We start from the raw sequence: 11,706 nt of genomic DNA, 5'->3' as shown, positions 1-11,706 counted from the left end.
TACACAACCACTTACACTTTCACACACACACACTTACACACACACTCACACTTACACACACACCCACTCACACACACACTCACACTTACGCACACACTCACTCACACTCGCACTTACTCACACTCGCACACTTACACTCACACACTCACATACTCACACACACACTCACATACTCACAAACACACTCACACTCACTCACACACACTCACTCACACTTGCACAAACTTACACACACACTCACTCACACACACTCACCCTTACACACACACTCACACACACTCACTCACACACATTATATAAATGACAGACAAACAGCTTAATACACTGAGCTTGTAAAGTAAACTAATAATAACGATGAATAATCGAACAATTATGAACTTAAATGTCAGTGATGTTCAATTTTATTCTTCTGTGATTCCAGAAAGAAATAAAAAATATAGCTGCAAGCAGCGATACCGGGGTCAAGGCGATCAGATGCGCTCAGAACATGTGCTCAGAAGTGCAAACACTTCTCGCAAACAACATGCAATGCCATATCGCTACGAAACTTGGTATGGTTCATCAGCGACATGTTCTGAGCGCATCTGATCGGCTTGACCCCGGTATCGCTGCTTGCAGCTATATTTATTATTATTATTATTATTATTATTATTATTATTATTATTATTATGTGGTCCCATTGCACCTCCCCTTCACAAGCCGAAATAAAAATAAAATAAATAAAAATGCAGTAATAATTAAGAAGCCACACTTGATGGTGTGATAGATGTGACCGACCAGGTGAGTCGAGTCGAGTCGATTCCTGAGTTTAAACACGGCGTGTTGATGAAGCTGTTCGTTATTCCGCTTTCTTACAGTTCAATAAATGTCTATTTTAAAGAATCTACTGTCATAATGAGCTGTTTGTGTTTCTGTAGATAAAAGAAATGGGAAATTCATCCCCAGGTGCTTTAAGGGTGAGTCGAGTTCATGTGAATCAGTGAATCAATTTGAGCATTCAGGATGTCATTTGTTTCAGTATTTCTGCTCGCTGCTGGAGTTATTAAAACTTCTGATGATGATCAAACTGCAGTGAAATCTGTCTGTGCTCTCTATAGAGGAGTGAGGAGAAGATAAGTAGCAGATGTGGAGCTGCTGGAGCGTCCACTATGGACACAACACCTGACCAGAGACAGAAGTGTTTCAGGGACATTTTGGACCTCGTTCTTCATCTGAGTGATGAGTATGTTCGAGCTGTGACTCTAATATTTTATTCACTTTATTTCCAATTAAATAAATGATTAGATGCTGATTTTCTTTCTCTCTCTCTCTGTCTCTCTCTCTCTCTCTCTCTCTCTCTCTCTCACTCTCTCTGTGTGTGTGTGTGTGTGTGTCTCTCTCTCTCTCTCTCTCTCTCTCTCTCTCTCTCTCTCTCTCTCTCTCTCTCTCTCTCTCTCTCTCTCTCTCTGTGTGTGTGTGTCTCTCTCTCTCTCTCTCTCTCTCTCTCTCTCTCTGTGTGTGTGTGTGTGTGTGTCTCTCTCTCTCTCTCTCTCTCTCTCTCTCTCTCTCTCCCTCTCTCTCTCTCCCCCCCCCCCCTCTCTGTGTTTAAAGGGAATGGAAAGCCGTTAGCAGGGACATGGAGAAGGAGGTAAGAGTGTGAGATTAATGAATAATGAGTGTGATATAGTGTCATATATATATATATATGTGGAATATTCTGTTTGCACTCAGTTAGATTCAGTGATGTGTGTAAATCTGTACAGTTATTTATAGTGTTATTCACTGTTATGTGAAACGTTAACTGATGCTGTTGTCATCATCACATCACGTCCATCGTGGATCGTTTAAAATTGGGTTTGAACCCCAGCAGACTTCAGCAACTGGTTTCATTTGGTTAAACACCATGTGATGTCACTGAACAAGCTGATTCTCTTTCTGTTACTTCAAAAGGTCACAAGGTTGGATTTTGCATCTGGATGCACTAAAATCGTAACCACGGTGTCATCTGCTGTCGTGCGCCATTTACTAACACTTCTCAGTGAAAGCTTTGGTATCGAAGCGATTCTTGAGGCAAACGACAAACTGAAGTCGAACTGGAGCAAGAGCTCTGCCTCAGACGTCTCAGCTCCAAGGTAAACTTTACTGACCTGCTGCTCAGATTAATGCTGATTGTCGTAGTTTAGTTGCATTTATTTAGTTTTAATGTGTGTGTTGATGTGAAAATAATATTCATTCTGGCTCCTGTTCTCTTTCTGTGTGTATGAAGATCCCCTACAGAGGTGTCTGATTTCATCTGTGATCTCTCTCAGAGAATCGTCACAGAAATTAAAGGTGCGATGCTGGAGGCAATCCAGAGTACGGCATCACAGAGGGCTTCATCACCTGCAGGAGATCCAATCTTGCATCTAGATGATCTCAGCATTGCATGTACTAATGAAATCTGTGAAAAGATCTTGGCCCTGTATCAATCTGAAGTGTACGTGACACCTGAAGGAGAGAAAACACCTGAAACATCTCTAAAATCCCACCAGGAGGTCCATGGGGTAATGAAGGGCTTGGAAGAAGTCGTCTCCATCAGCAGGTCCTCTTCATGGTGTACGGTATCCTCAACCTCTGACTCAATCTCTACCATGCCTGAAGTGATGACACCTGACTTTGCTTCATCAGCTCCTCAGGCTGAGAGACCTTTCATTGATCAGTTAATGAGCAAAGCCTCACAAGCAATCATTGAAGTTCTTCTGAAAACAGAGCAAAAGCTTGCCGCCTCAATGTTACCCCAAACCTCTGTCCCCGCCTCCAGTGAGGCAGATCTGAAATTCCTGAAGGAGCTGTTCAAGAGCACAGCCACGGAAATTCTGCAGAAATTATTTTTTATACTAGTACAGTCACTGCGTGAACATTTGTCAGGTGTGAGCAGCAGCAATGCTGACCAATCTGGACCAGAAGATGAGCAGAAGTTCCTCTCTGTTGCTCAGATGCTTCACACAGACATCCTGAAGAAGGTGTTTACATTCATCTGTGACCGGCTGCAAGCCATTTCAGAGAAAAGCAGGTCACCCGTAGATGTCTGCCCACTAAGTGAGGACACCACTAAGGTTGAGACAGATATCCTGTTGAAGACTTTATCTTCACACATTCCTACAGATTTAACCAGTGTAAAAAGCCTGGGGTCCACTACAGTGTCATCACCGAGGGAGTCAGTTGATCTGGATGAAGTTGCATCTGATATTGTAAACAAGTTGATCAGAGAAGCTGCTGTGGACATCAGAATAACCGCAACGAAAAACCTACCAGCAGCTCAGCTGAGTGACGCTGACGCTCACTCATCTTCCTCCTCAAAGAGCTCCTCAGGCATTTCCTCAGAACTCCAAAGTCTTTCTGGACTTGAAGATCAAAAGCCTGTGCAGCAGTTTACAGATGCAGAGACGAGGCCTTCAGTCCAGAACAGTCCGTACGTTTCTCAGCATTTTTTCACTGTTGTGCGAGATCGCCTGAAGGCTTTCTTTACAACCGTCGCTAAAGGTGCTGATGATGATGAAGAAGGGGAAGATGAAGATCCTGTCCTTCCCAACTACATCAGTGAGGACGGCTCGGTTCACAAGCTAACAAAGCTGGACGTAGGCTAGAGTTGATCTTATTCTTTTCTAGAGAAAAGGAACAGGATGTTTAAGTCCATCCATGATCGTGATCGTGATGATCGTGATCGTGATGATCATGATCGTGATGATCGTGATCGTGATGATCGTGATGATCATGTTCAAGAGTTTTAGGATTTATGCGTTCCTGCTCCATGTTACCTGATAATCAGCTAAAACAGAAGGTTTTGTCAGTTTGATATAACACTGCTTCTTCTCATTTCAGCTTCACACAGAGAATCAAAGGCCTAACAGTCCAGAATGCTGGGCAGGATCTTCTCCAACATCTCCAAGACCTTCACCAGCTGCTTTAACCCTGAAATCACTCCAACCAGACAACCTAACAGAAGAAGAGCCCAAAAGAATCCCAAAAGAAAAGAAAATACTCTAAAAAAGTTTGGAAGCTCAGATAGATGAAGCTCAGGTGATGCTGGTGCTTCCTCAGCTCCTTACTCAAAACTCCAAAGACTTTCTGAACTCAAAGAATAGAAAAAAAAAACATAAAAAATTAAAAAAACAAAGAAAATAAAAATATTTATATAAAATATGGTGTTGTGTGTATTATATTATTCTAATGTTGTACTAATTTTTACTAACCTTTGTTTATGGATGACTTCACATTTATACATTTTGCTGTGTATTATGTGTGAATATAAAGTTAGTCTCCACTCACCGTCCACTTTATTAGGAACACGACTCCACCTGCTCATTATGTAGTTAATTAACCAATCAGCCAATCAAATGGCAGCTGAACAACATGTAACTGTAGATACTTCAGTCACCGTTCACATTAAACATCAGAACGAAGAAAAAAAACACATTTTGTTTGTTTATGACTAAATCTTTATATCCAGCCATAAATTACAGTATATATTAATAAAGATTCTGAATAAAAGTTTTTGCCCTATTTACAGATTGATTGTGAAGAGAAATGATCTGTCTGATTATTTTGTGAATTCAAGTGAAAAGAAAATGTTAGATAAGAAACTCTCTAATTCTATAATTCTATAACTCTATAACTTTATAACTCTATAACTTTATAGACTCTATAACTTTATAGACTCTATAACTTTATAACTCTATAACTCTATAACTCTATAACTTTATAGACTCTATAACTTTATAACTCTATAACTTTATAGACTCTATAACTTTATAACTCTATAACTCTATAACTCTAACTCTATAACTCTATAACTCTATAACTCTATAACTTTATAACTTTATAACTCTATAACTCTATAACTCTATAACTCTATAACTTTATAACTCTATAACTCTATAACTCTATAACTCTATAACTCTATAACTCTATAACTTTATAACTCTAACTCTATAACTCTATAACTTTATAACTCTATAACTCTAACTCTATAACTCTATAACTCTATAACTTTATAGACTCTATAACTCTATAACTCTATAACTCTATAACTCTAACTCTATAACTCTATAACTCTATAACTCTATAACTCTATAACTCTATAACTCTAACTCTATAACTCTATAACTCTATAACTCTATAACTTTATAACTTTATAACTCTATAACTCTATAACTCTATAACTCTACTCTTTTTCCTGGACAATAAACCTCTGAAACAAATAACATTCATTGTTCCATGTAGTAAATGACCAACAAATGAAACAGAGTCTGATTCATTCCTCATTATATTTCAGCAAATATGTCATAATATTCATTATACATTTTGGTGTTTAAAACATCAGCTTTAACTTTATAAAATAAGGCAGTAATTAACACTTATTTACTTTAACTTAGAGGTAAATACCTCTGAAGACTGTAAAGACATTATTTAATTTAAGGAAAAAGAATAATGACGTATAAAAATAAAGCCTTTATTGTGTTCAGCTGTTAAACAGTTATTGTTCCTGGTGGCTTTAGATTTCTCAGGCATGGCAGTGTTAATACACCACATCAGCTGTTTATCACCAAAACCTGTTAAACTCCTGCTTTAGCATTACGGCTACTTTATGATGACTGTAACATATACATGAAATGTTCAGCATGGCTCCAGGTTGTGAGATGGTGTAATTCACTGCGTCCTTGCTCCAGGTCAGTATTACAGCGTTGGTCCACTGAACACACTCACTACCTACTCAACATCACTGCTGTGAGAGCCACACTGAGCACCATGACGCCGTGAGCTGCAAGGTTATTGGTGTGATCCAGCAGCTGGACGTCCGGCACCGTGGAGCGGATCAGGCCCACGAAGCTCGACACTCTGGCGTACACGCCGGGTCGGTTCTTTTGAGCGCATCCCAGTCCAAAACTCACAACACCGGCCTGGATCCATGTGCCATTCCCCATGGAACAGACAAGGGGTCCGCCGGAGTCTCCCTGAGAGAGGAAACATCTTCACTTTAACACTGACACTACGATCTGCATGCTGATGTACACGTTACACAAAATCCTGGGTTTCACACTGCTCATTCTTTACTTGAGGTTAATTCTGGCTCTTAACGTGCATCATCAGCCGTGATTGGATAAATACCACAATATAAATAAAGTCTTATTTCACACTTTCACATCAAAGAGGAACAAATGTTCAGGTCTGTTGTTCTGCACCCATTAAGATGCATAACTTATCTGGTATTTTTAAGTTTGTTGTGTAGTTGCCCAGGTTTTCACTGATAGTGCTATAGCATGCACGTCCATGATGTTCAGTGTTCTGCTCCTTAATGCAACTGAGCCGTATTTGTTAATTGTTCCAGTGTCCTGGGTTTCACATGATATGAAGCTTGTGCTCCTCCGTTAGTGTGTAGCTGTAACGTTCTAGCACACTGCATTGTTCCCCACTGTAATAAGATTAACACTACAACAGCTTCAGAGCAGGACTTCACATTAGATGTGTGTGAAACATTCCTCTACACAGGGTTAAAAGAGGGGATGAGAACAATGAGAACAACCCTGCAGTGCTGGTGTGTGCCGGTGTGTATTTGTGGTGTGTACCTGACAGGAGTCCTTCCCTCCCTCCTGGTATCCAGCACAGATCATGTCTGATAGGATGGACAGCGTGTCTGAGTTATACGTGTCCATGTGGTACATGGAGTTGCAGGCTTCTTGGTCAATAATGGGCACTCTGACTTCCCGTAGCGTCCCGGCTCCAGACAGCGAGACTGGACAGAGAAGAATGTCATTGTTCTTGTCACACTTACAGCACAATAAAGGATGTTTATTAAGGACACATCACTTCCTGCTTGGGTTTCCTGTTAAAGTCAGTGTATTTGGGACAGAAGCTCTTTTGACTGGTTCAGGGACGTTTGACCATATAACATTTCAGCCTCACTTCACTGGCTGCTGGTGTATTATAGGGTTCAGATTAAAGTGCATTTTTTTGTTTTTAAACCTTTAAATAGTCAGAACCCCGACATACCTTATGGAACTGCTTCACCCATACAGTCCTGCACGTTCACTCAGGTCAGCTGATCAAATGCTTCTGGTCATCAAAATGTCAAAGAGGAAGCTAAGAGGAGACCGAACCTTCTCTGTTGCTGCTCCTAGGCTATGGAACAACTTCCCTCTGTACATCAGACAGGAACCCACTGTTCCCTTATTTAAAAACTGGTTGAAAACGCATTTCTATCGTCCGGTTTTAATGTAATTATGAGTTATTGATATTATTTTATTTTATTATGTTACTATTTCATTATTTTATTATCTGTATTTTATGATGTACAGCACTTTGTGTTCAGGCTGTTTTAAAAGTGCTTTATAAATAAAGTATTTCCAGTATAAAGTATAAATTAAGTAATGAATCCATAACATCTGGTCAGGTACCAACTACCTTCAAGAGAACAAGGGTTATTCCCATCCTAAAGAAACCTGCTCTGGATCCATCAGACATCAGTAACTACAGACCGGTGTCACTTCTCTCTTTTCTTTCAAAAATTCTTGAACACATTGTCTATAATCATCTGTCTATCTCTCACAGAACAACCTCCAAGATCCCAACAGTCTGGCTTTAAAGCAGCTCATTCCACAGAGACAGCACTTTAGGATGTCTTTTGCTGCTAGATCAGGGCTCAGTACTTGGTCCTCTTCTTTTCTCCCTGTATACTCACTCTCTTGGTGAAGTTATTTCCTCACATGGGTTCTCTTACCACTGCTATGCTGATGATACTCAACTTATCTTCTCTTTCCCACCCACAGATACCACAGCTTCTGTCTGGATCTCATTGTGGATAGCCCAGCAAATCCCAGCAAAACTGACCTGCTGATCATCAGGTGATTCATCCCCAGGTCATGATCTTGCTGTATCCCTGCATAACGATCTGATCTCCCCTTCAGCCACAGCTCACAACCTTGGGGTAACTATGGACAATCAACTGTCCTTTTCCTCTCATGTTGCTAATGTGACTCGCTCATGTCGGTTTCTTCTCTACAACATCAGAAGGATTCTGTCATTTTTCCCCACACAGGCTGCTCAGGTACGTGTTCAGTCTCTTGTCCACTCAACACTGGACTACTGCAGCTCTCTCTATCAGGTCTACATATGAACACAATTCATCTTCTGTAAATGATCCATAATGCAGCTGTGTGACTTGTCTTCAACCTGCCTAAGTTCTCCACACCACCTCAGTGCTGTGTTCCTCCACTGGCTCCTGTAGCTGAACACATCAGATTCAAAACACTGATTCTTGCCTTCAAAGCCAAAAATGGACCATCACCTCAAAGCCCTCATCACTCCTCACACTGCACCTCACACCCTCAGATCTACAGCACTGCTCCACTGGTCCCACCATCTCTCAGGGTAAGAGGGAAGTTTACTACAAAACTCTTCTCTGTTCTACACCGAGGTGGTGGGATGAACTTGGGTTCCAGACAGCTGAGTCACTGACTGTCTTCAAACGACGGTTGTAGACCTACTTATTCATGAAAAACTTGAACTAGCACTTTCTCCTGTTGTATGTTGTATAATTAAATAAAACCTTTGAGCAGTGATTTGGACTCGTGGTATCTTAAGTCTGTAACCTAGTGAACCAGAGTTAATGTATTCAGTGATAGAGACTTAAAAGCACTTTTGTACGTCGCTCTGGATAAGAGAGCGTCACATGCTGTAAAGATAAATGTAATGTAATGATGTTCTTCACATTGGACCCACGCAGATCTTTCACATCCAGAGTGTTCTGGTGTTAAACACATAAGCAGGTATTTAAACATATGAGCACATCTCCAATCTTTTCCATCACACTCCTTACACTCTCGTAACCTTCCCAAAGGTGTCAGATAACCAGAGTAACAAGTTCATGTAAACCAACACCCCCGTTTATTTATCTGCATCATGCCCTTCAGGTGAAGTGTACTTTGCTGTAGCTGGTTAGTGGATCCTAATTTTCTCCACTCACCTCCCTCCTGAGTGTCACCCCAGCCTGTGACATAGCACATGGTTCCAACGTTGAACAGGAAGTCGGCGTTTGGCAGACACACGGGCTGAATGTAGAATGTCCAGGTGAGCGGTGAGCTCAGCTGTACGAGTGCCACATCATTGCCCTCTTGAGGGGTTGAGTACCCGTGTGCCACCACCACCCTCTTCACTTCTCTCATCGTCTCAAACTGGTTAGCGCCATTGAGCTGATAGCGACCCATGTACAGACGGTATGAGGAGACATCTGAAGGGCTAAAGGAGAAAAAAGCATATCCGAAAATGTGTGATAATACAAGTCATGATCAGTGATCAGTATTTCTAACACTTACCCATGTATCTACATCTTTATTCCAATAGATTGTGACAATGAGGTACAATGAGATAGTAAGATGTGTTGACTGGACAGAACTGTGTATGGAGCTTCTGACCCCGAGTACGAATGTTTACTCTCTTGTACTTATTTCCCAGTTCATTAGTTGTGCTTCGAAAAACTGAATATCGCCTCGTTGCTAATAAAATGAGCTCCAATGTGCACAGTGAACTGCTACCTGAACATTATGGAACTTGGGTTTCTTTGGTTTGTTAGTTTGAATGTTAGTGTTATTTGTTGTAAGTGTCATGAAGGGTCTAACTACGGCTGGACGTAAACCAGTGTTATAATCAACAATGGATATCTTTAAAAATGCAAAGCTATAAAAATTTACTAAACTACTTTTTGTTTTTTCTTTCTTTCTCCACATCCTTGAAGAATGCTGTAGATGAGTGATCAGTGAGAGCGGGGCAAAGTACAGTGACGTATTTTTTCAGGTGAGTAAGTGGAAGCTAACGGTGTGGAACCCTGTAGAAACAACCGCTATAAAGTCAATAATAATAATAATAATAATAATAATAATAGCGGGGTCACGGTGGCTTAGTGGTTAGCACGTTCGCCTCACACCTCCAGGGTTGGGGGTTTGATTCCCACCTCCACCTTGTGTGTGTGGAGTTTGCATGTTCTCCCCGTGCCTCGGGGGTTTCCTCCGGGTACTCCGGTTTCCTCCCCCGGTCCAAAGACATGCATGGTAGGTTGATTGGTAGTGTGTGATTGTGTGAGTGAATGAGAGTGTGTGTGTGTGCCCTGTGATGGGTTGGCACTCCGTCCAGGGTGTATCCTGCCTTGATGCCCGATGACGCCTGAGATAGGCACAGGCTCCCCGTGACCCGAGGTAGTTCGGATAAGCGGTAGAAGATGAATGAATGAATGAATGAATAATAATAAATTTTTTGTAGACAGATATAAGAGCTAGATATGAAGCTCCTACAATGCTACTGGTTATGAGAGTAACCTAAAATCCAGCTTCAATCACACCCCAGTAGTTCTCCAACTGAGTTCCTGGGGAATACCTAATAATCTGAGTTCTCCATCTCTCTCCTGGGTTTAGGATCTCCTGATCCATCCTGATGCCTTACTTCTGTTCACAGTTCTCATCACTCATTGCTGCTGAAGATGGCCTCACATGGACAGCCTGAAGAGCACCTCGTGATTACTGATGTTGAACTTAGAAACCATGAAGATGGCTGTGGATGTTCTTTGGATAGGACACCAATTGTTAAAAACTGATTGTTCTCAAGTCGTCAAGGAACAGTTCATTGTAACAGTTAAAGAGTTTGATGCAACCGATAAGATGCTAAATATCCTGTTCCAGTTCTACTTTAAATTTATTTCCAGATTTCTACAAAGCTGCTTTGTGACAATGTCCACTGTTAAAAGTGCTAAAGAAACCGAAGTGTATTGTGTATTGAGTTGTGCAGGTGGAACAATAGCTTTACTGTAACATGAGCTACAGACCATTAAACACAGGAGCTTACTCAGGAAAACAGTGCGCTGCAGACAGAACCCAGTCTCTGGAGATGATGGATCCTCCACAGACATGGCCGCTTCTTATCATCTGGATGTCTACTTGCCACGGCCATGCCCCGTCTCTTGCCTCGCTTCCTCCTACGATGCGAGTTCCTACAAGAGGCCTTCCACATTCTGCAGATCAGATCAGTCAACACGTGGGTATCAGCTTTCAGACAGTTGATAGGGTCATGAAAAAAAGTCTGTAGGAGCTCAGAGAGGCTCAGCACACAGAGGTGGAGACACTCATTTACACTCAGTGTTGAGAGGGAAAGAGAATACAGTTACCTCGAGCGTGACGTGTTGGGACCAGCCACACACCTGTGTGTTAAAGAGATGGACTGTGAGAAGCACAGTAACACAAAGGGTTTTGACTGAGTACAGATGGAGATGTTATATCACACACACTATTGTGATGTTATATCACACACACTATTGTGATGTTATACTGTATCACACACACTATTTTGATGTTATATCACACACACTATTGTGAAGTTATATCACACACACTATTGTGAAGTTATATCACACACACTATTGTGAAGTTATATCACACACACTATTGTGAATTGTGAAGTTATATCACACACACTATTGTGAAGCAGTCAGACACCCCACACCCCCCAGTCCCCACAGTCAGACACCCCACAGTCAGACACCCCACAGTCAGACACCCCAGTGTCCCACAGTCAGACACCCCACAGTCAGACACCCCCCAGTCCCCACAGTCAGACACCCCACAGTCAGACACCCCACAGTCAGACACCCCCCAGTCCCACAGTCAGACACCCCACAATCCCCAGTCCACCTGCTCACCTGAGCCC

At 41.6% G+C, this 11,706-nt stretch overlaps 2 protein-coding genes across 2 annotated transcripts in view; one reads left to right on the top strand and one right to left on the bottom strand.

Annotated features, from left to right (window-relative positions):
- The first annotated feature begins 896 nt into the window (after positions 1 to 896).
- Positions 897 to 3,605, top strand: LOC132861498 (uncharacterized). The gene is made up of 5 exons (XM_060893054.1): positions 897 to 956; positions 1,098 to 1,222; positions 1,591 to 1,627; positions 1,930 to 2,111; positions 2,246 to 3,605. Exons 1-5 carry the CDS (start codon positions 927 to 929, stop codon positions 3,603 to 3,605), a joined length of 1,734 nt encoding a protein of 577 aa, XP_060749037.1. The 5' UTR covers positions 897 to 926.
- A 1,728-nt stretch (positions 3,606 to 5,333) lies between these two features.
- The window catches only part of si:dkey-16l2.17 (serine protease 27), a 7,825-nt gene continuing 1,452 nt past the window's right edge, over positions 5,334 to 11,706 (bottom strand). The window contains exons 4-9 of the mRNA XM_060892093.1: positions 11,699 to 11,706; positions 11,168 to 11,200; positions 10,849 to 11,014; positions 8,981 to 9,252; positions 6,585 to 6,751; positions 5,334 to 5,972 (exon numbers count right to left, since the gene is read on the bottom strand). The exon at positions 11,699 to 11,706 is cut by the window's right edge and continues 39 nt beyond it. Of these exons, the coding sequence (XP_060748076.1) occupies positions 5,724 to 5,972; positions 6,585 to 6,751; positions 8,981 to 9,252; positions 10,849 to 11,014; positions 11,168 to 11,200; positions 11,699 to 11,706 (895 nt within the window). The 3' untranslated portion in view covers positions 5,334 to 5,723. The remainder of the gene's footprint in view (positions 5,973 to 6,584; positions 6,752 to 8,980; positions 9,253 to 10,848; positions 11,015 to 11,167; positions 11,201 to 11,698) is intronic.

This window comes from Tachysurus vachellii, chromosome 18 (assembly GCF_030014155.1).
Source record: "Tachysurus vachellii isolate PV-2020 chromosome 18, HZAU_Pvac_v1, whole genome shotgun sequence".
Classification (NCBI taxonomy): Eukaryota; Metazoa; Chordata; class Actinopteri; order Siluriformes; family Bagridae; genus Tachysurus; species Tachysurus vachellii.
The sequence above is the reverse complement of the archived record's forward strand: the minus strand, read 5'-3'. Positions and strand labels throughout refer to the sequence as shown.